Raw genomic sequence first — 24,349 nt, 5'->3', positions numbered from 1 at the left:
TCAGAAGGAGAGTGGTGTTGAGAGGAGTCAGCTGCAAAGATAAGACCCAGTGTAGATAGTTCCACACTGGTTATATATTTTCATTATAGTGAGCTATTAGATGTTTGTGTGTATGTATCTATACACATATGTACATATACCATACATGCATATAAATATTACGTGTACATGTATATGTATCTGGAGTAAGTAGTGGGATCACAGAGTACTAGAACTACGGAGGGCCATTAGATCACTTACTTCGATGACCACATTTTTTTTTTTAAGTGAGGCAATTGGGGTTAAGTGATTTGCCCGGGGTCACACAGCTAGTAAGTGTTAAGTGTCTGAGGCGGAATTTGAACTCAGGTCCTCCTGACTCCAGGGCCGGTGCTCTATCCACTGCGCCACCTAGCTGCCCACAATGACCACATTTTACAGATAAAAGTTCATGGTCGTAGCTCAGCCTAACCAGAGAGAAAAGGAACCAAAATGGCAGCTAGAAAGTACAAAATATTACTTTTTAAATAAGCCTACGCTCACACACACCCTCAAAGTACAATCTCCAGAATATAAATGTTTTGTGAGTTTTTTCTCTCTCAACATTTTGTTTTAGGAGAAGGCAGTTAAGCTAAAGGCCTAGGAAGAGGAGCTCCCATATTTTTGGAGATGTTTTACCTTCTAATAAATTCACAAGTATATGTTTTAATTAGCTTTGATATAAATAACTAAAGCACCATTAAAATTTTATGTGGGGGCAGCTAGGTGTTGCAGTGGATAAAGCGCCTATCCTGGATTCAGGAGGACCTGAGTTCAAATCCAGCCTCAGGCACTTGACACTAGCTGTGGGACCCTGGGCAAGTCACTTAACCCTCATTCCCCCCCACAAAAAAAAGAAAAGAAAAAATTATGCAACTAAAAATTAATATTAAAATTATGAACATGAAAAACCGCTTCTAAATATATTAATTATATTTTCTACAACATGTGTGGTATAGCTGGATTTGGAGTCAGGTGTCAAAGCCTAGCTTAGAAACTTGGTATGTGACTATGCGCACGGCAGTTAATCTTTCTGAGTCTTCATCTATAAAATGAGGGTGATAATATTTGTACTATCTACCTCAGAAAGTTGCTGTAAGGAAAGTACTTTGTGAACTTTAAAGTTGAAGTTGTATGAATAATATATTTAAGGTTACAGCAAGAGAAATGGAACTCGGGCAGCTAGGGTGGCACAGTGGCTAAAGCACTGGCTCTGGATTCAGGAGGACCTGAGTTCAATCCAGCCTCAGACACTTGACACTTAACTAGCTGTGTGACCCTGGGCAAGACACTTAACACTCATTGCCCTGCAAAAGAAAAAACACAAAAAGAAGAAGAATGGAACTTGGGTGGGAAAAAACCCACACTTTACAAACACTGTTAAAGAAAACAAATCCAATTGGTACACTGGTACAATCAACCTTAAAACCACACATCTATGCGACCAAAGCCTCCAATGACAACACTCTATCTTTGGACAGAACCCTCTGCTGCTGATTCTGGTAGATGGGAACCCTGGGGGTTTTAGTCATCAGATTCTAACACTTTTCCTCTTCACGGAGGATACTGTCTATGTGCTGAGTGAGAACATACTACTAAGCATTAAGGAGTTTGATGCCCATGTTGTTTCTGCCTTAGTGAACTGAGTCAGGCTCAATGACATCACACCCTTTAAAAACTAAATGTAGCTTCTGTTTACATGGTAATACTCTTGCTGCTTTCAGTTGCTCTGAGCAAATCCTTAGAATCTTCTTTGTGAGACTGACCTCACCATGGCCACCAGTTATGTATGCTTTATGCTCATATTTCTTTGGAAACTAGAATGAATGATTTCACCAAAAGGTGAGGTATAGGTAAAGCCAACAATATAACGCTGCAAAATTCATTAACCCGAGCAAGAACTGAAACTTCTCTAAGAAAATATACTGGCTGATAAGTGAGAAAACTGAAGAACAGATGTGACATACTGGAATTTCCCTCCATTCTCTAAATTCAGAAGTAGCAACTTTAATGTGCTTGGTAGGGGCTGGCCTCTTAGAATAGGAGAGAAACACAGACTTCTGACACTTTCTTCTTACAGGAAATGTTAAATTTCATAGTCACAAATCCCAAGTTTCCTGGAATCAAGTATATCTCTCTAGAGGAAGGAACCAATCTGCTCTATTCTAAGCTACAAATAAACCAGAGAGCTGGAATAGATGGGGAGCAGAACTTAGATACACTAGTACCCAATATGTACAAGCAATCTGAAAAGATATGTTAGCAAAATATCATTATAATAATTATAATATTTAAATAAGGCATGTCTTTGCTAGATGGTGCAATGGATAGAGTGCCAGGCTCAGAGTCAGAAGACTTCTCTTCCTGAGTTCAGATTTGGCTTAGTATCTGTTTGACTCTGGACAAGTCACTTAACCCTGTTTGCCTCAGTTCTCTCATCTGTAAAATGATCTGGAGAAAGAAATAGCAAACCACTTGAGTATCTTTGCCAAGAAAACCCCAAATGGCATCATGAAAAATCAAACGTGACTGAAAATGACTGAACAATAATGACATTTAGAGCAATATTTAAAGAAATAGAAATGTATATACAACTACAACTAAATCTATATAGTTTGGGGCTTTTTTGTGTGTTTTTTGTTGTTGTAGAATGTCACATTCTTCTGACTTCCTTAAGGCTCCCCTCACCTAGCCAACTTGACTCTTTGGACCACAGACATGGCTTAAAACTTCCTAGTGTTCCCAGCAGCAACAGAAACAATAGCCAAAGCAAATCAGAGGAGCTGGGTTCAAATCCAACCTGTCACTTATTATCCATGGGACCTTAGGCAAGCCACTTGACCTTTATGGGACCGTTTCTCCAAGTATAAATAGAAAGTGTTGGACCAGATGGCCTAAGGTCTATTCCAGCTACAGACCATAATCATAAGGCCTCTTTTGAAACCCATTCTACTTTTCAACAGCTCTAATTGTTAGCAAGTTTTCCCTGATATCAAGCCTAAATTTGGCTATTTGCAACTTGTATTCCCTGTCATTGGTTCTGTTTTCAGAGGCTCAATTGATCCCTAGGTCTCATGTCCACAGAGTCCAATCTTGTCCAGGCTCCTTCATCAGGACTTCATGTGCAGCACTGTCAAATTGCTCCTCCATCCTAGCCATCTTGCCCTCTAGATACTCCTCAGTTGGACCATCACTCTGCTCTTCATAAGATCACAAATTTAGGGCTGGAAGGGACCTGACTGGAAGCTGTGCTTTTGTGGCCCAAGGTTGCATTCCCTAGCTTTTCTGACTGCCATATCACACTGCTAATTCATACTAAACTTGTAACTTACTAAAACCCCCAGCTCTTTTTTAGACAAACTGCTATCTATGACCCTCCATTTTATATTTATGAATTTGGTTTTTACCTCAAGAGACGATACATTTATCCTGCCTAACTTCATCTTATTAGATTTAGCTGGATGTTCCAGCCATGAAGTTCTTCTGGATCTTTACATTTGTTATGCCAGGTAATTAGCTAATCCAGACTAGTTTGTGTCACCTGCATATTGATAATTATGTTATTGTACCTTTACCCACATCACTGACACAAATGTTCAACAGTTGCAGGGCCCAGCGCAGATCGCAGTAGCTCTCCCTAGGAGACCTCTTGCCAAGCTGACATGGAACCATTAGTGACTACTCAGAGTCCAGCCATTCAATACATTCTGAATCTGTCTCATGGTGCTACTGTCTACTCTGCATTTCTCCCTCTTTGCCCTTAAAGATAGTATAGCAAAAATCCAGGTTAAATGGATTGAAAACTAGGTTTAACCAAAACATTCCCTTGATTTATCAGTTTATAACCCTGTTTTAAAAAGGCTGAAGGGTTAGTCTGGCATGACCTATTCTCCATATTACTTTTGTAATCATCACTTCCTTTCTGGACAGTCATCATCCATCTCTTTAGTGATCCATGCTAGAATTATCCCCAAAAATAAAAGTCAGCCTCAGCAAGCCAATAGCTTGCAGACTCTAATCTCTTCACTTTCCTCCAGTTTTGCCTTATCTCTCCTGTTGTCCAGGACTTTTCACCAACAGTCACTTAACAATCACATAGCCAGTTCTTTTGGTACCCAAGATGTTGGTTCATCTGGGTCAAGTGACTAGAACTCATTCAGTGCAGCTAAAAGCCCTCTTACTATCTCCTCATTTATCTTAAGCTTCAGCCCTTGGTTAGCTAGTTTGATTCTTCGTTCCACTACAAAGGACATTATCCTTATAGAGAAAACAGAAAACAAAACACTACGGGCACAGCTTGAACTTTCTGTTGCCAGACACCATTACCATTCCATCCACCCCAAGCCAGGGAGACACTTCTTTCTCTTGTACATCTTTCTCAGTTGGTTTTCTCCATTTTCGATTACCTCCTGTGAAGTACTCTTGAAATGTTTATGGGACCAACCCCCAACTCACAGCCACCTCTGGTTCTCAATCTTGCTTCCATCCATTTACACATATTTTGAAAACCAAAGTTTGTTGGTTATGTCCCTGTGCATCCTCCACATCACCCTCTTTAATGACTTCCTTTTCCCTCCTCAATGGAATCTGCGTCTTCCCTTTAGATCTTTGGGCTTTCTTCCTAGGAGTTTTCCATTCTGCTTGAGCTAGCTTCTTCTCTAAAACAGGAATGTCATGGGATCCTGCCTGGCACGTCTCTGAATCTTTTGAAATCAGATTTCCCCAAATCTAAAGCATATGATGTCAGTAATTAGCCCACTTCCTTATCTCTATCACAACTTTAGGAGGGAGCCATCAGTTCCTGGCAAAGTTCCACCATTTCTAATCCCAGCCACCAAGTCTCCTCTGTTACTAGGAAATGGATCCAGAAATGATTTTACCCTTGTTGATTTCTCAACTTTTTGAAGGGTGAAATTATGTGACTATCTCAATATTTAATAAGCACCTCCAGCGTGTCAGACACTATGCTAAGCACTGGGGAGACAAAAGCAAAAGACAGTCTCTGCCCTTTAGGAGCTCCCAGTCTAATGGGGGGAGACAATCTATTAATTATCACCAAGGCAAAGCAAGAAGCTACTGGTTGTTCCACTTTGGGCAGAGAGCGCTTCAGGAGACAAGAGGATAAATTAAACACCAATCATACCCTATCATGTCCCTGTGCCAGGATTCAGATATGTTTCTCAAACTCTCTTTTCCCCTTTCTGTCCAGATGGTCTGTAGGTTACACTCCAATGTAGAATGCTTTTGCTTCTTTTCCATGATTAACCAAATGTTGTCTACTGTGTTTTCCCCCTCCAGTTCCTGGATTTCCTCACATGAATATACCCTATTAATATAGAATGGTACGGCACCCATCCTGTTTACCCAACCTGTTTCTTTTGAAAAATCTATTTAATTAGCTGGTTGGTTGTCTTTCGTGCTCTAAGAAGATCAAAATAACATCATTATGTTGTGGTCACCATACAGTGTATCTGACTGTGGCTGATCAGACTAATACAAGCTTAGAAAGCTTGGTCAGACACAAAGAAGCTATTTGATATGACCTAGCCAGAGCTGATTCTCAATGAGAACCAAGAAGTTAAATTTGCCTCTCTGAATTAGGACTACTTATTGTTCATAGATGTTGCTTAAGATGTGGGGCATTGGTGAGAAACTAAATGGGGCTAGGGATCCTATGACTTAATTACTTTCTTGGATTTCTTCTTCTCCTATGAAGTTCTAGGTGTCTCAATTTGCTCTTCTTCCTTCATCGGGGCTACTCTCTGTAGTAATTTAGCTTCAGGATATCCATAAGCAAAATTCTTCCTGCCTCATCATATTTATTTATAAAGCCTTTTTTTTGTTTGTTTTAAGTTCTTCAGTTCCAAATTCTCTCCCTCTTCCATCCTCCCCCACCCACTGAGAAGGCAAGAAATAGGAATGACCATATACATAAGAAAGTCTGCAAAACACATTTTTGTGTTAAGCATGGTAGAACACCCGTTTGATTAGATATACTAGAGAACTAGCTAACAAGTCACTTAAGCCCAAAGAGGTCATCTCATCTCTAAAATGAGTCTGGACTACCCTACGAGATCCCTTCTTCCAGCTTATAAAGCTACAGTAGCCATGATCTATAAAGAAGCTTGATTAAGTCTCTGCAGCTATCTCTGTAACTGGGCCCCAAAGTAAGAAAGTCTTCCCATGTGTATATTCCAAGTTACAGTCTATTCACTATTTGAGACTCTCTTGAATTGCTCCACCTCGCACATTCCCAAGGCTGGAGAGGACTGCTAAGGAATGTCCAAGAGTTCTCCCCATCACAAAGAATTTATACTTTCCCCTGAAACTTGGGTTTTATTTTCTATCTAAAGACAAAAGACCCTAGAGCTGACAGTTCATAGTTCCTAGAGGGCTCTATGAAGCCAGAAAGCAGCCAGAAACAGAAGGAAAGACATTAGGGTAATATGGTTTTCCAAGCCTTGTAACTAAATTAGGACTTGCACTGGCAACAGAGTAGGGTAAGTGGAAGAAGGGAAGGCAAATAGTCTCTTTCCTTAGCTAAAGAGAAAGTCTAAAAGTTCTAAGCACCTATACACATAGACATTTTATAAAAATGTCTACATTTTATTGTTGCTTTATTCTAAGTTCTGCAGATTCAACATTACTGATAAACTGACTACTCTGCTTCCAAAAGAGGGTATTGGTAGAGAACACTTCTTTTTCAGTGTAATGACTTATTTTTTATCTTTTCAGGAGGTCCTATTTTAAAGAGATGGCCTATTATCAGGGTGGATCCAATGTAAACCTATAGGGTCCAAAGTTTTCAGTCTATGTTTAATATAACCCATGGTTTTCTTCCCTAGGCCTGAGAATTCATCTCTCACCACAAGTCTTTTATTTTAAAAGAGTGACAACCTTTCTAGGACCATGCGAGTAATTCCAGTTTGCTCTGAAACTTGGGTTTGGGACCAGATATCACCGAAAGCAACCTTTATGGCCATGTTCAGGGTGCTGCTGTTTTCTTCACACTTCACAGAGCAAGAAAGAAGGAAAGGACACTAAAGCTTCCCATATGAACTTTCTTCCCCAAAAATGTAGTCTTCTCTACTCACCTCTTTCTTGTCTGCCACTGGCACCTTGTTTTAGCCATTTTCCTTCCCCATAGCTGATCAGAAACCCTTTACAAATTTTTGTGATACCCTTATTTTTGCTCCATATTCCACACCTAGTTCTTTATGCATGATTACATGAGTTTGCTATGTCAGGGGGTCAATTATCCCAAACATCTAATAAAAGTCAATGGAAATGGGAATTGATATGAAAAATACTTTCACTTTCTAATCACCATTCAGCAATGACCTACTCTATATGGAAGGAGAATGGAGTATATACAAGGAATACATTCAAAATCTCTCTAATGGGAACTGCTTAGTATGACTAACACAAATATTTTTCACAAAAATGCCTAATTTTACCTGCTACTTATCACGAATAAGTTTTGCAGATTCACTTCACCAATACTGCTAAACAAACTCCGTAATTCATCCTGTGTCATGTTCTGAGGGAGGTAGTTGACAATTAAATTCGTTCTACCGATATCATCCCTGCAATCTTCAGCCATGTGATCTTCATAACCATTAGACATTTTATAAAATATCTGCAAAGAAAAAAATAATTAAGTAAATTCTTTGTATTCACACTGTAGTACATTAAGACAGAACCAATCTGCATATTTTCACTTAGAAGCATTCAAAACTATAAATCCAACATTCTCTTCTAAGAAATATCCTCCATGAAATATAAAAACCCTTCCAATACCAAGTCACCTGAAAAAGAATATGCAATGTCTCTGAAGAACTTTCCATATTTTTTCTTCTTCTCCAATTGCTACTGTTGCTTCAGGCTAAAAATATCAGTGGCTGGATAATACTTGTAAAAGAAGTAATATCACTGCGTACGCAGCTCCAAATTTCATCCATCAAATATATCCCTGTATTATCCTTCTAGTTCTCTGGTGGACAGAGGATAATAATTACACTAAATTGTAACATTTCTGGCAAGAAGTTCTTCGCCTTTATTTTTATAAGTCCATTTGAAGATGCACAATCCTGAATGACGAAACTGTTCCCAAAATCTATTGACTCTGATCATTTTGTCAGTTGGCTGTACATAATCTTATATTCATTCCCAATCAAAGTAAATCTAACGGGCAGCTAGGTGGTGCAGTGGATAGAGCACTGGCCCGGAGTCAGGATTACCTGAGTTCAAATCCGGCCTCAGACACTTAACACTTACTAGCTGTGTGACCCTGGGCAAGTCACTTAACCCCAATTGCCTCACTAAAAAAAAAAAAAAAAAAAGTAAATCTAAGAGAGGCAGCTAAGAGGCACAGTGGATAGAGCACTGGCATTGGAGTCAAGAGGCCCCTGTGGTCAAATCTGATCTCAGACACTTATTATCCACGTGATACTGGGCAAGTCACTTAACACCATTGTGGGAGGAGGGAGGGAGGGAGGGGAGGGAGGGAGGGAAGGGGAGGGAGGGAGGGAGGGAGGGGAAGGGAGGGAGGGAGGGGAGGGAGGGAGGGAGGGAGGGAGGGAGGGAGGGAGGGAGGAGGAAGGAAGGAAGGAAGGAAGGAAGGAAGGAAGAGGAAGGAAGGAAGGAAGAGAAGGAGGAAGGAAGGAAGGAAGGAAGGAAGGAAGGAAGGAAGGAAGGAAAGGAAGGAAAATATAAAGAACCTGAATGTTATCAGCCCAATCCTAATTAGATGGATTTAAAGGATAGCTTAATACACATTGAATGGCAGAATAGGATTTAAAATACTTCAACAGGCTGAAACCATAATCAAAACAAAACCATAAAGAAGAATCCACAAGGGAAAAAACTGTAAAATCCGCCTGGAAATATAGGCTAAATGGAACTGTGAAAATTTAAAAAGAAGAAAGTGAACATAGATAAAAACGAGGCCACTCAATTACTTAAAAAAGAAAAGCAAGCATAAAGTAATAGAATGATAGAGACTCACTCTGAAAAAAACTCATATTGAAAAGACTTGGGATTTTGCTGTGTAAAAAATCAACTTGGAAAGAGGTAGAGGAGTATGCCAAGTGGTATTTAATGGAAAACCCTTGTGTTATTTAATACTCTTAACAAATTACTTTGATAAATATACAGAAGGCATATTTATAGTCAAGATGAGAAAAATCTTGACAAGTGACAATGCTGGGCCAAAATCTAAGAAGATGAAATCATGGAAAGATGTAAAGTCTTGTATCGGGTTCAAAAAATCAACTTCACAACTGACAGAGGCATTGCTAAATAGCAGTTCGTCTGGAAAAAGATGGGAGTTTTAGCTGCTAAACTACAAACTAAGTCCATACTGTGTTACGGCAGCAAAAAAGCTGATGCATTAAGGCTTAGACTACATTAAGAGAGGCATAGTGTCCAGATGACAGTCCCTTTGTTGTTAGTCCTGATCAGTCTACACTGGGAGCATATTATTTAATTTTGTAAATTACATCTTAGGAAAGGCCATAGGTGATGAAGTGTCAAATTCATTCAATATTTATCAAGCACCTACTATGTCCTAGGCCCTGGAGATACAAAGATATACATTCCTTGCCCTTAAGAAGCATATGTTCTATTTGGGGGAAACAGTATGTACAGCTAACACAACATATATACAAAGTAAAATTCTTGTGGAAGCAGTGCAAGGCAGGGGGAGGAGACTAAGACAGCAAAACCTTAATGTAGGGGATGGCACTGAGCTAAAGATTCTGAGAGGCAGAGGTTAAGAGAAGATAGGCTGGGGGGCAGCTAGGTGGCGCAAGTGGATAGAGCACCGGCCCTGGAGTCAGGAGTACCTGTAGGTCAAATCTGGCCTCGGACACTTAACACTTACTAGCTGTATGACCTTGGGCAAGTCACTTAACACCCCCACTGCCTCACTCAAAGAGAGAGAGAGAGAGAGAGAGAGAGAGAGAGAGAGAGAGAGAGAGAGAGAGAGAGAGAGAGAATAGGATGTACAAGGGCACTGGGGGGGCAAGAAAGGCAATGTTAGAAGCAGCTGAGGCTAGAATATGTGAAATCATTCTGCAAAGATGGGATGGAGCCAAATTATGATGGTCTGTAAATGTCAGAGTGTATGTTTTATCCCTGAAGTTTCTTGAGTGGGGAAGTCACAGGATCACAGACCTTGTTTAAGAAGATCAATCTAGCACTCATGTCAAGGATGGAGGCAAAAAGACCAATTAGAAGCTGTTGTAGGAGCCCCAAAAAGAAATTATATGGGCTTGAATTAAGGTGGCAACAATGTGAGTGGAAAGAAAGGGATGATATGGGAACTGTGAACCTAGATTGTCAAAACTTATCATTGTGATTAGATATAGAGGATCATGGAGTGGGAAGAGTTGAGGATGATTCTGAGGCTGCCTATTTGGAGAATCTGCAACAGAAAAAGTGAAGTTAGGAAGAGGGGTGGGTTTTCAGGAAAAGATAATGATTTCTGTTTGGGACATGCTGATGCTGAAATCCCTGTGGGACATTAATTGGAGTTTTCCAATAGGTAAATCAGTGAGGGGTCCTAGGGCTACACACATAGATCTGAGAGTCATCTGCATAGAGCTGATAAGGAAAATTCATAAAGGTTGATGAGATCACAAGGAGGAGTAGGGTAGAGAAAGAAAAGGGCCTGAATAGAGCCTTAGGAGGATACCTAGGATTAGGGACCAGGAGAAAATAATGATCCAGCAAGGGAGACTAAGGCCAGACACACAAGAGAACCAGAAGAAAGCAACTTTACAAAAACTCAACAAAAATAGAATGCCCAGAAGGAAGGAATGATTTAACAGTGTCAAATATAGAAAGCATAAGAAAAATGAGGACTGAGACCCCTCACTGCCTACTGAATAAAATCCATTATATCTAGCATCCAAGTGGCTAAGAATTATAAATCGAGGAAAAGCTCATCAATTGCGGAATGTCTGAACAAGCTGTGGAATGTTATTGTAAGGGGAATGTTATATGTGCTATAAGAAATAACAAGCAGGGAGCAGCTAGGTGGCTCAATGGATAGAGCACCAGCCCTGGAGTCAGGAGTAACCTTGAGTTCAAATCTGGCCTCAGACACTTAACACTTAACTAGCTGTGTGCCCTGGGCAAGGTCAACTTAACCCTAATTGCCTCACTAAAAAAAAAAAAAAAAAGAAATGACAAGCAGGATGATTTCAGAAAAAACCTGGAAAGACATGAACTGATACAAAGTAAGCAGAACTAGAACATTTTACACTGTAACAATAATACTGTATGATGAAGAACTGTGAATGATTTGGCTATTCTCAGCAATATTATGACCAAGACAATCCCAAAGGACTTATGATGAAACATGCTATCTGCCTCCACGAGTTGATATTGTTTGAATACTGCCACTAACTTTCTTCCTTCCTGTCCTTCCCAAGTCTTGTACAAAATACTAATATAAAACTGTTTTAACATGTTTACACATGTAAATTCTATATCAGACTGCCATCTCAGGGAGGGGGGAGGAGAGGGAAGGAAGGGATAGATTTTGGAATTAAAAACTTAAAAAAAGTTAAGAACTGTTTTAAACACGTAATTGGGAAAAGAATATTTTTTTAAAGTCTACTATTTGTACAAAATATCCATAGTAGTTCTTTTTTTTTTTTTTTTTTGTCGGGGCAATGGGGGTTAAGTGACTTGCCCAGGTCACACAGCTAGTAAGTGTCAAGTGTCTGAGGCTGGAGTTGAACTCAGGTACTCCTGAATCCAGGGCCGGTGCTTTTATCCACTGTGCCACCCAGCTGCCCCCATAGTAGTTCTTTTTGTGGTGGCTAAGAATTACAAATCAAGGAATACCCATCAATTAGGGATGGCTGAACAAGCTGTGGTATATGACAGTAATGGAATATTATTGTGCTACAAGAAATGACAGGCCTGGAAAAACTTGTATGAATTGACATATAGTGAAGTGAGCAATACCAAGAGAACTTGTGGCACAGAAGACATCAATATTGTTTGATGAAGAACTGTGAATGACTTAACTATTCTCAACATTACAAAGATCCAAGACAAAACCAAAGGACTACTGATGAAACATACCATTCACCTCCAAAGAGAAGACTGATATTGATGGAACACAGACATGCTATTTTTCACTTTCATTTTTTATTCAAGTTTCGTATAGAAAATTACTAATATGGTAATGTTTTAGCATAATCATACATGTATAACCTATATCTGATTGTTTACTACCTCAGAGAGTGGGGAAGGGGAGGGAGGGAAGTAGGGATAAAAATGTTTATTACTTAAAAAAAAAAAAAAAAGAAATTGTGTTGTGGCAAAAAATGGAGAACAAAGCAAAACGAGGCAACAGGATAAACCTAGACCTGGTGAACAGCCATTATTACATTTCTGACAAAGTTGCCTGTGGCACTGCTATTTCATATTTGCAAAATGTGTGTAGTTATATTGTATAGGACGGCCAAAGTATATTTGTTTTACTTGGTGTATTTGTAAAATAAGCATCTTCTTGAAACTGTTCAATATAATGATGAAAGAGGGGAAAAAAAGTCTAGCATTCCAAGGGCCTCCACAACCTGGCTCTGACTTACCTTTCCAGGTTTTCCCTCGTTAGTCCCTTTTATGAACTTTATATCCCAACAATGGGAAATCTGCTCCCTAAACTCATCCTGCCCTCCAGTGTTTATGCCTGAGATACACATTCATTCACCTCCCATCCCTGGACCCTCCTCCACCAACTTTCCCCATCCTCTTATGGTGATTCTGAGCATTCTTGAATGTCTAACTCAGGTACTATCTTCTTCATGAAGCATTCTCTGCTCATCCCAAGCAGAAGAGAGTTCCTCTTTCCTCAGATCTCTAAAGAGATCTGTAATGCACTTATTTGTGTCTCAGTTGTATTATCTGCCTTATTATATTACAAGCTCCTTGAGGGCAAAGACATTCATATTTTTAGCCCCAGCAGTGTCTTGGACATTGGAAAGGCTTAATAAACTAAAGTATAAGCTCCTTAAGAGTAAAAACCCTATGTTCTATTTCTCTGTATCCTTCCAAGGTCCTTTTTATTGAATGGGGGCATAAATTCATACCCTAGGAGGAAAGAAGAGAAGAAGAACCTTAAGGAGATGGCTATTAGAAAAAAAAAATGTCTTGCCTTCTAAATGGGCAAGAGAAGGAGTGGAGGGAGGGAGTGGGTGTAGAAATATAACTAAAACAAAACTGAATTTTTAAAAAATTAAAAAACTTTTAAAAAGGAAAAATATGACAATATGAAAAACAAAACACAAAACATGGGTGCTACAGTACCTTCATTTATACTCTGGGGCAGCTGTCAAGAGGTGGCCAAACCTGACCCTGAAACTGACTTCAGGCTATAGAAAATGGACTAAAGAAATCCATCACAGAATACCTTCAGGTTACCTTCACTTAAGTGTGTGCCATGTCATTACCAATTCAACCTGCTCCTTCTTCTTTCCCACTTCCAGCCCAGCAAAAGTGAATCTCATATTCCCAAGTCCTCTTTATGGTACAACCATTCTCCCAGTCAAAATGATAGCCAAGAAACACATTTCATCTTCTCCATATATTCCATCCAATCTATTCAATCTGTCAACAAAAGTTTAGGCTTAGCAAATAAATAACTCACACTGATTAGAAAATTATTCCTATCTATTCATTAAAGCACTTCAGAGATGCACTAAGACAGAAATCCTAGTACCTCTTTCTTCCAGACCCTGACAAAATCTAGACTTAAGACAATTTAGGCCAAACAATCCAGCAAGTTTATTAAGTACCTAATTAGGTCCAAGGCAGAGTCCAAGGCATTCAGAATACAAAGAGAAAAATGAAAACAAGCACTCACTCTCCCCCCACCCCCCTTTCAGGCAATCATTGAGCAGATCTTTACTAAGTACCTACCAAGTACCAGAGCAAGGAGTTCACATTCAGCAAATATAAAACATTTACAAAATAAATTCAGAGTAACTAGGGAGACTGATAATAACTGGGAAAAGAAAGGTAAGGCAAGTAGTGCTTAGCTAGAATATGGAATGTGTAGGCAGAGTATTGTGAAATCAGCTTGGAAAGAGACTAGAGCCAGACCAGTATCTATCTACCTAACTAGCCACCTAGAGCCAATCATCTTGTTTTATTCAAATTTACATAAGGAAATCACCATGTCTTGGTAAGTTCCGTGTCCTACAGTGAGAGCCTTATTCATTGCCAGGTGCTTCCAGCTTGCTGCAGGAAAGATGCAGCAGATTTTCCACTCAGCAGTAGCTCCTCCACCCAAGGGACCCAGAGGCTCCAGAGCCACCAAGACTGTCTTCAGCAGCAGGCTGGGGACTTCTGCTGCACGCCCTGGACTCATATATTTCTGCACAAATTTCTTATTCCTCTAATCTGGGAACCAGGAAGAAGCCAACTTAGTCCTGTTTCTGGATATGGGATCAGATGATGTAGGAGAATTAGACCTTTCCTAGTATATGGGCAGAAAGTCTGTCATTCACAATTTGCCTGTCTGATCAGTTAGGATCCAGGAGACTGGGGTTCTATTTAGCCCCAACAGGTATAGCCAGGGAAATGCTGAATGCAAGGTTCAGAGAACCTCACACTTCTTCCTCCTGAAACTCCAGGGCCTGCTTCCTAATGAGGTATGGGTGACCTCGGGGGAGAGGACATATTGAGTATCTCTGGATTAATGTCCATTTTGAGTTTTGTGTTTTAATTTCTGATTCATTCACATTTAGTTGGGACAGTGCAAATCTACTTAGTGTTTTTGAAATCAAATAAAGGTTATGGTTTGTCATTTTGACCTGGACTGATTTTCATCTGTTAACAGTTATTACTGTGTTTGAGTCAGATGATAAACTTTGTTTCTGCAGGTGTTGCTTCCATTTGATGACCTATCAATGACAACCTGATGAGTTTATGACAATTTTGGAGATCCTCTGAATAAACTTAGTAGGTATGGGCACAGGGGATCTAGGTTGTCTGTCACTGTTATTCTGCTCTTGAAGTCAGAAGATGAGTTTTTTGAATCTGGCCAAGTGTCCATCAATACCTCTGGCTTAAATGGATTCCTGTGGTTAATGGGGAAGACTGCCATAAAGCTGAGAAGTTATCATCCAGCCAATGCCTGAGGGATTTCCAATGAGGGGGGACCCACTGATGCTTCCTGGGCAAGGAAGTGACATGATCAGACCTGTGCTTTAAGAAAATGATTTTGGCAGCAATATGTAGGGAGACCAATTAGAAGGCTATTAAAATAGTCCAGGCAAAGGAGTAATTAAGGACATGAACTAGGGTAATGTTTGTGTGGGTGAGAGAAGGGAATGGGTGTGAGAGGTGTCGTGGAGAGAGAATTGCCAAGACTTGGCAACTAAATGAATAAGAGGGGTGAGAAAGGGGGATGAAGTTTGATATAACTCTGAAGTTATGAATCTGAGAAACTGGTAGGATAGTGACACTTTTGCAGAAATAAAAAAGTTAGGAAGAGAAATGGGTTTTTAGGAAAGAAAGAGAATGAGTTCCATTTTAGACATGTTGGACTTTGAAATGTCTATGGGGAAATCCAGGTGGCAGACATTCAGCAGGCAGTTGGTGATGCAGAACTCAAGTAGAGAGATTAGGACCAGATATATAGATTTGACAGTAATCATTCATAGTGATAACTGAACCCAGAGAGGAGGACAAAACAAGATCACCACAAGAGCTCAGAACTAAGCTCTCAAGCAAACTCCCAGTTGGGGACTGGAGACAGAGGATGACCCCAGCCAAGGAGACTAAGAAGAGTAGTGAGACAAAAGAAGGACAAGTAACAGAAAATAGTAATATGAAACACAAGGGAAGTGAGGCCTCCAAGAAGAGTATACAGTTAAATGCTACAGAGTTCAAGAACCTGAGAACTCAGAAAGGACAATGATTCAGCAATCTGATTTCAGACTCCTAGGCTGTGAGATCTGAGAGTCTTCAGATCATCAGGTGTAATCTCCTTATGTAGGCAGAGTTATCTGCTGGGGAGAGGCAGGGCTGTGTAGTAGAGAGGCAGTCTCCAAAAAGCAAGACCTAAGTGCTAGTACAGCCAGACACATGCTTAGCTGTGCAACTCTGGGTAAGTCACTTAACTTCTTAATTCTCCAAGCAACTTGTAGACCATTACATTGTACAAAAAGCTGGTCTGCTTTAGTAGAGGGAATTTTAGCACAAAACAGTTCCTTACTCCAATGAAATCTCAGATGCAAACTCTCCTATTCCTGTCCAAAAAGAGAAAGAAAAAAAAACACCTAGAAAGGGAAGTAACTCACCACAGCAACTATGAAGAAAGCCAGAAAGCTTATCAGGCAAAGCTAGGAAGCAAATGCAGGTCTTCAGAACCTGAATTAAGTATTATTTCCGCTAGAACATGCTGCTAATAGATACATAATAATAATAATAATAATAATAATAATAATAATAATAATAATAATAATAATAATAATAATAACAGGAGATAGAGTAACTACTATGCACCAGGCATGATGCTAAGGAGCTTTAAAAATTATTAACCTCATTTGATCCTTAAAACTTAGGCAGGTAGGTAATATTAATTATCCCCATTTCTCAATCAAAGAAACTAAGGCAAACACCAGTGAAGTGACTTGCCCAGGGTCCCATAGTTATAAGGGTAAAGCTAATAAGTACCTGAGTCTGGATTTGGGCCTGAGGTCTTCCTGAACTCCAGGGCTAGCATCCTATCCACTGAGCCACTTGACTACCAGATTACTTAGGAAAATATACAACAAGTCTAAAAGAATAAACTGTTCTCTTAGGCAAAGTGATGAGACATGAGACAAAGTTTGGCATAGTAAATACTATGCAATGCTTAGAGTTATGAAGACCTGGGTTCAGATGCATCCTCTGATTTAATAGGTAAGAGAACCTAGCAAGCCATTTAACTTCTATGTAGCCAAGCAATTTCCTAGGACTTCTACTAAATCACCAGATGGTTGGCTGGCTTAGGGAGTTCCCACAAGGACACCTCAACTTGACAAAATGCTTATGTGATCATACAGAAGAGAAAGCACAAGCTAGAATTTTTCTTCCCCCCATCCCCAAATAGAGTCAATATTAATATATAGATAATGCCTTTAGGGGCAGCTAGGTGGCGCAGTGGGTAGAGCACTGGCCCTGGAATCAGGGAGTGTGGTAAAATATGAAAAGTTTTTAACAGTCGGTTAGGATAACTGAAAGACGCCAGTTTTTCAAGGACCACCCTTTTGGGGGAGGAGATGAACAGTCGGCCTGCTGCGCATGTCAGACTGCCTGCCGGGTACAGTCCGCCTGCTGCGCATGTCAGACTGCCTGCCAGGTACAGTCCGCCTGCTGCGCATGTCAGACTACCTGCCGGGGTTTTTTGACTTCCGGGGTGGAGAGAACGAGGGTAGGCCTTTTGCCTGCTTGGCGGGACTCCTGGCGGCGCGGCACAAACGGTCTCCCTCACTCCAAAGGTGGCCTTTTTGGTTTGGTGAGTTTTATAAGGAATATAGACTAAGCCTAGATTTAAGACGATTTGTACTGTATTTCTATTTTCCTATCCTTCTAATCAACAACACCTTATATACAATAAAGGCTCTATCTAGAAAACCAGAGAAGCTTCTTCCATTTACTAGTCTGGGAGATAAATTAAGGGAAAAGTTAAGTAAGGGGAGATTTATGATCTAATATCCAATTTTAAAGCTCACAGGAGTAACTGAGTTCAAATCAGACAATTGACACTTACTAGCTGTGTGACCCTGGGCAAGTCACTTACCCCAATTGCCTCACCAAAAAAAAAAAAAAAATCAATTGGGTCTTGTTGGAAGATATCATTCTATTATAATACTAAGAGTAGGTCCATGCTAGAACACAGACTATATAGTCACAGACCTGCACAATTCAAACACATTCTCTGTCATTAACAGGCAGTAATATTAGGAAACCTCAGCTCAAACATTTAATTAACAGAAGTGTAAATTATCTTCCTACTTAGGAAATTACTTCACAAAAAGCTACAGTGAAGATTATAACCAAACCGAAAAGAATTTTTAATATCTTGGAGAAGCACTATGAAAGAATGTGCTGGAAACTGATCTAGAATGAGAAATCCCCAGGAAGCTCCCAGCTAATTAAAATAGCCCCAGCTGTGGAGCTCCTCAGATCCACCTCTTAGCCAAAGATGTCACTGTTAGTGCCACAGAAAGAAAGGCTGATATTGTCTAAACTGCAATGTTTCCTACAACCATGTTTCAGCTCTGAAAAAACAGGAAGAAAGAACCAACTCTCCCACAAGCCTTTTCACAGAACTCAGTAAAGGAATGTTTGGAGGCATTATCAAGGACTGTTTTAATGGTAATTTTGGAACAAAATTGTGCAAAGTGAATGGATGTGTCATAAAAAAGTTCCCCAATATTAGGCTTAAAGGATATATACTGACAACTTTCACAGCTTGAATAAAATGCAAGGAAAATTAGTTTCACTGGTGATGTTGCAGAAATTAAGAATAAACCAAGTGAGTAATCACTTGAAAAATAACATACACCAATTTACAAAGAAATTGTCTTCCAACCATCCATTTACAAAGTGATTATTTGGAATCTGGACCAAATATTCCTTACAGACACACAATGATATAGTGTTATAATGTGATTAAAGTCCCAGCTGGTTCAAGCAAATCTATTTAAACCATCAGGCACTTGTTAGGTCCTTCAATTTCAGGCTGTTCTGAGGGTCTGAGGATAAAGGATATTTGAACAAATACTATTAACAGGCTTCTAGAAGAATTCTGGACTAAAGTTAAACCTTGAAATAATAATAACTAGACTAAAGTTTGATCTATAACTGACAGAGGAAGAGAGTCAGGATTTGGTGTCAGAAGTTTGCAGTCCTTGCCTCCTCACTCCTACTCCAACATCTGTTATTTCTGTATACATCATCTCTCATGTCTTTCTTCTTCTCCACACTTACACAAGCACCCTTCTATTTCAAGCCCTCATCCCCTTTCACCTAGACTCACATAACTGCCTCCCAATTAGTCTCACTGTCGGGGCAGCTAGGTGGATCAGTGGATAAAGCACTGGCCCTGGATTCAGGATGACCCAAGTTCAAAATCCAGTCTCAGACACTTGACACTTACTAGCTGCGTGACCCTGGGCAAGTCACTTAACCCTCACTGCCCCGAAAAAAAACAAAAGTACCAAGTAGTTTCATTGTCTCAAGTCTCTCCACATCCACATTTCAATCCATATTTCACATAGCTGCCAAACTGTTTTTCCTAAAGTACAAATCTGACCAGTAACAACCCTATTTAGTAAACTCTGATAATAGTAAACTATTATCCATAGTAATATATATATATATATATATATATATATATATATATATATATATATATATATATGTTGTTCAGTATTTAAAAACCCTTCCAGCCTGCTTTCTAGCCTTATGTACACTACTCCCCTCCACATACACTATAATCCAGGTAACTGGCCTTGCTGTCCATATATCCAGCACATCACTTCCTGCCTCTTCATTGGCTATCCCTTGTGCCTAGAAATCCTAGTTTTCTTTAAGGCTCAACTCAACTGCCACCTTCTCCATGAGGCCCTTCCAGATTCCCCCAGCTACTAACTGCATTCCCTGAAAAAGCACATTCTATTGTGTATATACCCACACATAGAGATGTTGTCTCCCCCTTGCCTCCCCCTCCCCCACTAGACTATCAACTCACTGAGGATAAAGACCGTTTTCACTCTGCATCTGTATCCCTAGCCCTGGGCACATAGTAGGTGCTTAATGATTACTGATGACTACTTATGCAAGCTTAGGCAAGTCACTTAACCTCTCTGGGCCTCAGTTTCCTCACCTGTAAAAGGGAGGAGAGATGTAGATTAGATGACCTTTAAGCCCTCTTCTACCTCCAAATCGCAGGATTGGGGGCTAGGTAACACAAGGAGTTAGTATAACTATTTTACAAATAAGGACACTGAAGCTCAGAGAGGTCGTGACTTACCCTTCATCACAAATTAGTAAATGTCCTTGCTGGGATATGAACCTATATGTTACTGAATCAAAGTCAAGGCCATAGCACAATGCAAAGAATACTGATTCTGGAGTCAGAAGACTTGTTTTCAGATCCTGCCCTGACACAACCTGGGGGGCCTTGAGCCAGTCACTCATGTTCCCTGAGCCTCAGCTTCTCCATCTGTAAAACAAAGGGGTGGGCTAGATAGCCTCTGACATCCTTTATAACCATGGATCTAAGGAAACCACAACCAGCCACTATGCAGCAGAGTGGGTTGGACAGGACAAATAGAAGACTTGCCCATCAGGAAGGACCAAGAAGGATACTTTTCAGGGGCTGAATGGGCCTCATGGAATAGATGTTCACCTTGTATGCACGTGACAACTTCGGAGCTAGACTTGAGAGAACTTGTGACTCACTGCAGTGGAAAGACTATTGGACTTAGAGTCAGAAGACAAGGGTCTGAGTCCCTACTGGTTCTGGGACTAGCTGTATGACTCTAGGAAAGTCATCTAACGTCTCTGGTTGCTCATGTATAAGAAGAGAGATCAAGGCCATTGGTGAGGCACACACTGTATAAACTTCCAAACTACCACAAGAGTGAAGAGAATGAAGAAAGGTGTTGGAAGATCTATGTTTAAATTTGATTTCTGTTTAGTTGTATGACCACACTGTCTTTGTTTCTTTCTATAAAATGAAAGCACTGGATTTCAATGACTTCTAAGGTCCCTTCCAACTCAGTATCTATGATCTTATGAACCCCAAGGTTCTAGGTCTTACTAAAATCCTAACTATAAACTTACAATGAGACTACTGTCTCTTGGGCTGAAGGGCACCAGAACTTTTGGACTCTTCACCCCAGCCTTTTCACCAGCAGCTGCCAATGGACATTTTTTTCTGAAGTCTGACACAATCTTTACCGGAAATGGCATTTAAAAAATATTTTACTTAATTTCATTTTAAAGACTTGTTGTTCAATTGTATGACTCTTCATGACCCCACGGACACCACAATGGAAAAAACCACAGGGTTTCTTGGCAAAGACACTGGAGTGGTTTGGCATTTCCTTCTCCAGTGGATTAAGGCAGACAGAGGTTAAATGACTTGCCCAAAGAGGTCCATGACACAAAACAGTTAATGTGTCTGAGTCTAGATATGAACTCTGTCTGGTCTTCTACTCTCCAGGCCCAGCTCTATTCACTGAGCCACCTAGCTTCACTGAACTGGAATCATCTAAATCATCAAACCATTATATTTCACAAGAAATTAAATGAATAGAATGGTACTGTGGGAAAAGCACTGAATTCTAAATCAGGAAGACGTGGCTTCAAATCCCCGTATGAATAATTACTAGCTGTTACCTTCTGAGCCTCAGTTCCCTCAAAAACAAAAGTGATAACAATGCTTACACTACCTCAATGGGTCGTCCTGAGGAAAGTACCTTGTAACCCTAATTCCCAACAGGGCCCATTTCTGTTTTCATATGGGGGAAAGGATGAGAAGTTGAGAAGGCATCACCATATAGTGGAAAAGGCACTGGATTTGTTGTCAGAGGCCCAGGGCTCAAAGTCTGGCTCTCGCTCAGCTTCTTCCTCTACAAAATGAAGAAGGTTGGACTAAGATCAGGGGTTCTTAACCTGAGGTCCAGAGACCCCAAAAGTCCATGGAGGAATTTTAGGGAATCCATGAACTTGAATAAGAAAAAAATTACATATTCATGTCAACATTATTGGTTTCCTTTGTAACCCTACTCACTTTATTTATACACTTGAAAGCATTATTCTGAGAAGAGGTCCATAACACAAACCAGATTTGGAATCCTTGTCTCCACTCATACGATGGTTGACCCAAAGCAGACTCCACCACCTCACACCTACACTACTGAAAAACCCTTCTGGTTGGTCTCCCTCTACTCCAGTCCATCCTTCACTCAGCTGTCAAACTGATCTTCCTAATGCGCAAGTATGACCATGTCACTCCCCAACTCAATAAACCCTAGTGGCTCCATTACGACCTTCAGAATCAAAAATAAAATCCTATCTGGCTATTAAAGCCCATCACAACTTGGACCCTTCCTACATTTCCAGTCTTCTTACACTTTATTCTCATCTAAATGCTTTACAATCTAGTAGAACATGCCTCTACCTCTGTCTACCTGCTTCCCCAGTTCCAATCCTACCTTCTGCACAGGCCTTCCCTAGTCCCAGCAGCAGTTACTAAGTGCCTTCTCTCTGAGATTACCTCCCATTTACACTATAAATAGCTTGTATGGACATAGTCGCTTGCATGTTTTCTCCCTCATTAGAATATGAATTCCTTTGGAGCAGGGAACACAATTTTGCCTTTGTGTCCTCAGTGCCTTATCCACAGTAAGGACTGAATGTTTGTTGACTAATTGACTAACTCCTAGACAAGCTGAACTCTAAGATCTCTATATAAATATAAGGAAACATTTTTATTTTATTCAACTTATTCTTCATTAATAGCCTTAAGATATGAACAACCTGACATTGTCATGTGTACTTACATAAAGGAGAGATGATTTCAAGAGGTACTCTCCCAACTGACATAGATCACAATCCTCTTGCCTGCTCCACACAGACCCGATTCATCAAGCTTAGTAGAATTGCTATGTTCCAAAAATGTATCACCTGGTGGCTGATCCTCTAGCAATGAGCCTCTTCACATTTAGTAGGCACAAAATCAGACACCATTCCATACTTAAAGTCTTTCTGGCTTGGTAGCACCAGTCAGAGCTCTTTTTACAATAGCAAAGCTGTCTTCAAAGATGCAGGGTCAAGTTCAACATTAATATGGTAAGCCCCCAGGATAGGGGGTAATCATCAGGTTGCCTCTTCCTTTTCATAGCTAAATTCCTGAAGAAAGCTTTCTATAATTGGTACCTCCGCTTTCTCCTTCTCATTCTCTTCTTAGCTCTGTTCAATAGTTTCTGACCTCAAATGAAAGTGATCTCTCCAAAGTTACCAATGATCTTTTTTAAAAACATTTTGTTTTAATCAAGCAAAATCTACCTTCTCCCCCACCCCCACTGAAAACACAAGGCAAATAAAAGCCATTACAAACATGTATAACAATCAAAACAATGTCCACATTGGCTATGTCCAAAAAAGAATTTTTCATTCTGCATTGTGTCCTTCACCTTTCTATCAGGAGGTAAGTAGTGTGACAGGTAAAACTAAATGTGTCTGGTCACCTTACCTATCCCTAGTGTGGGGAAAGCTAGCTAGGATGTACTTATAAGTTAGAAGCTTCAGCAACAGTTTACACATTAAGCATTTATTAAAATATATTAGAGGTTAGAAAAGGTCACCCCATGCTCTCCCAGCAGGGAGGGCCCTGGTAATAATATTCTCACAGTAGCTTTAGTATCTTTAGTCCTCTGGAATCCTGGTTGGTCATTATGCTGATAAAGAGTTCAGCAGAATAATATTCCATTACATTTATATACCATAACATATTCACCCATCCCTCAATATATAAGCATCCCCTCATATTCCCATTCTTTGCCACCTCAAAAAGAGCTAAAATTATTTTTGCATGTGCTTAGCTTGTTTTGCTTAGGACTAATCTTTAAACTTACCCTCTCTCTAAACTCCTCCTCCCCTTCTCTCCTTTCCCTACTTCTCTGTTGAGTGAAATATATTTCTGTACTCATGTGTGTGTGTGTGTGTGTGTGTGTGTGAGAGTCGTTTTCCTTCTTTTGACCAGTTCAGCTGAGTGAAATTCAAGTGTCAGCAGCTCCCCCAACCCCTCCTCATAATTTGTATAGATGTCTATTTGCACACACACCCTGATTATCTGAGACAATTTCCCCTAATCCCCCCTCCCCACCCCAGCCCAATCATCATGTATTTATTTCACTCCCCTCTTTCCATTCTTCTCTTAAGATCATCAAGACATAACAGGACCACTGCCAGCTCTTGTCCAAGTGGACTCCCTCTATGACCCCTGATGTTAGGGTTCAAAAGAAACACATTTCTTCATATTTGAATGTAAGCAGTATCTTTTTTTAGTCCTTTTTTATTATTTATTCATGTCTAATTTTTAATGGTCCTCATCACTACTGTGATTGAATTTTAGTTTCTGCATAATACTGGTCATTTTATCAGGAATGCTTGAAAATCCTCTATCTCACTACAAATCCATTTCTTCCCCTGGAGCATTATGCTTAGTTTTGGTTATTCTTAGCTATAAGCCCATATATACCCATTTCCTTCTGGAATACTAAATTCCAAGCTTTCTGCTCCTTGA

At 40.0% G+C, this 24,349-nt stretch overlaps 1 protein-coding gene across 1 annotated transcript in view; it reads right to left on the bottom strand.

Moving 5' to 3' along the window:
- The window catches only part of ELAVL1 (ELAV like RNA binding protein 1), an 83,488-nt gene that overhangs the window by 40,706 nt on the left and 18,433 nt on the right, over positions 1 to 24,349 (bottom strand). Inside the window, 2 exon segments of the mRNA XM_043990376.1 lie at positions 7,490 to 7,510; positions 7,513 to 7,657. Coding sequence (XP_043846311.1) covers positions 7,490 to 7,510; positions 7,513 to 7,657 — 166 coding nt within the window.

This window comes from Dromiciops gliroides, chromosome 1, assembly GCF_019393635.1.
Source record: "Dromiciops gliroides isolate mDroGli1 chromosome 1, mDroGli1.pri, whole genome shotgun sequence".
In the NCBI taxonomy this organism is placed as follows: Eukaryota; Metazoa; Chordata; class Mammalia; order Microbiotheria; family Microbiotheriidae; genus Dromiciops; species Dromiciops gliroides.
Note: the sequence above shows the minus strand (reverse complement) of the source record. Positions and strands in the feature narration are given on the sequence as shown.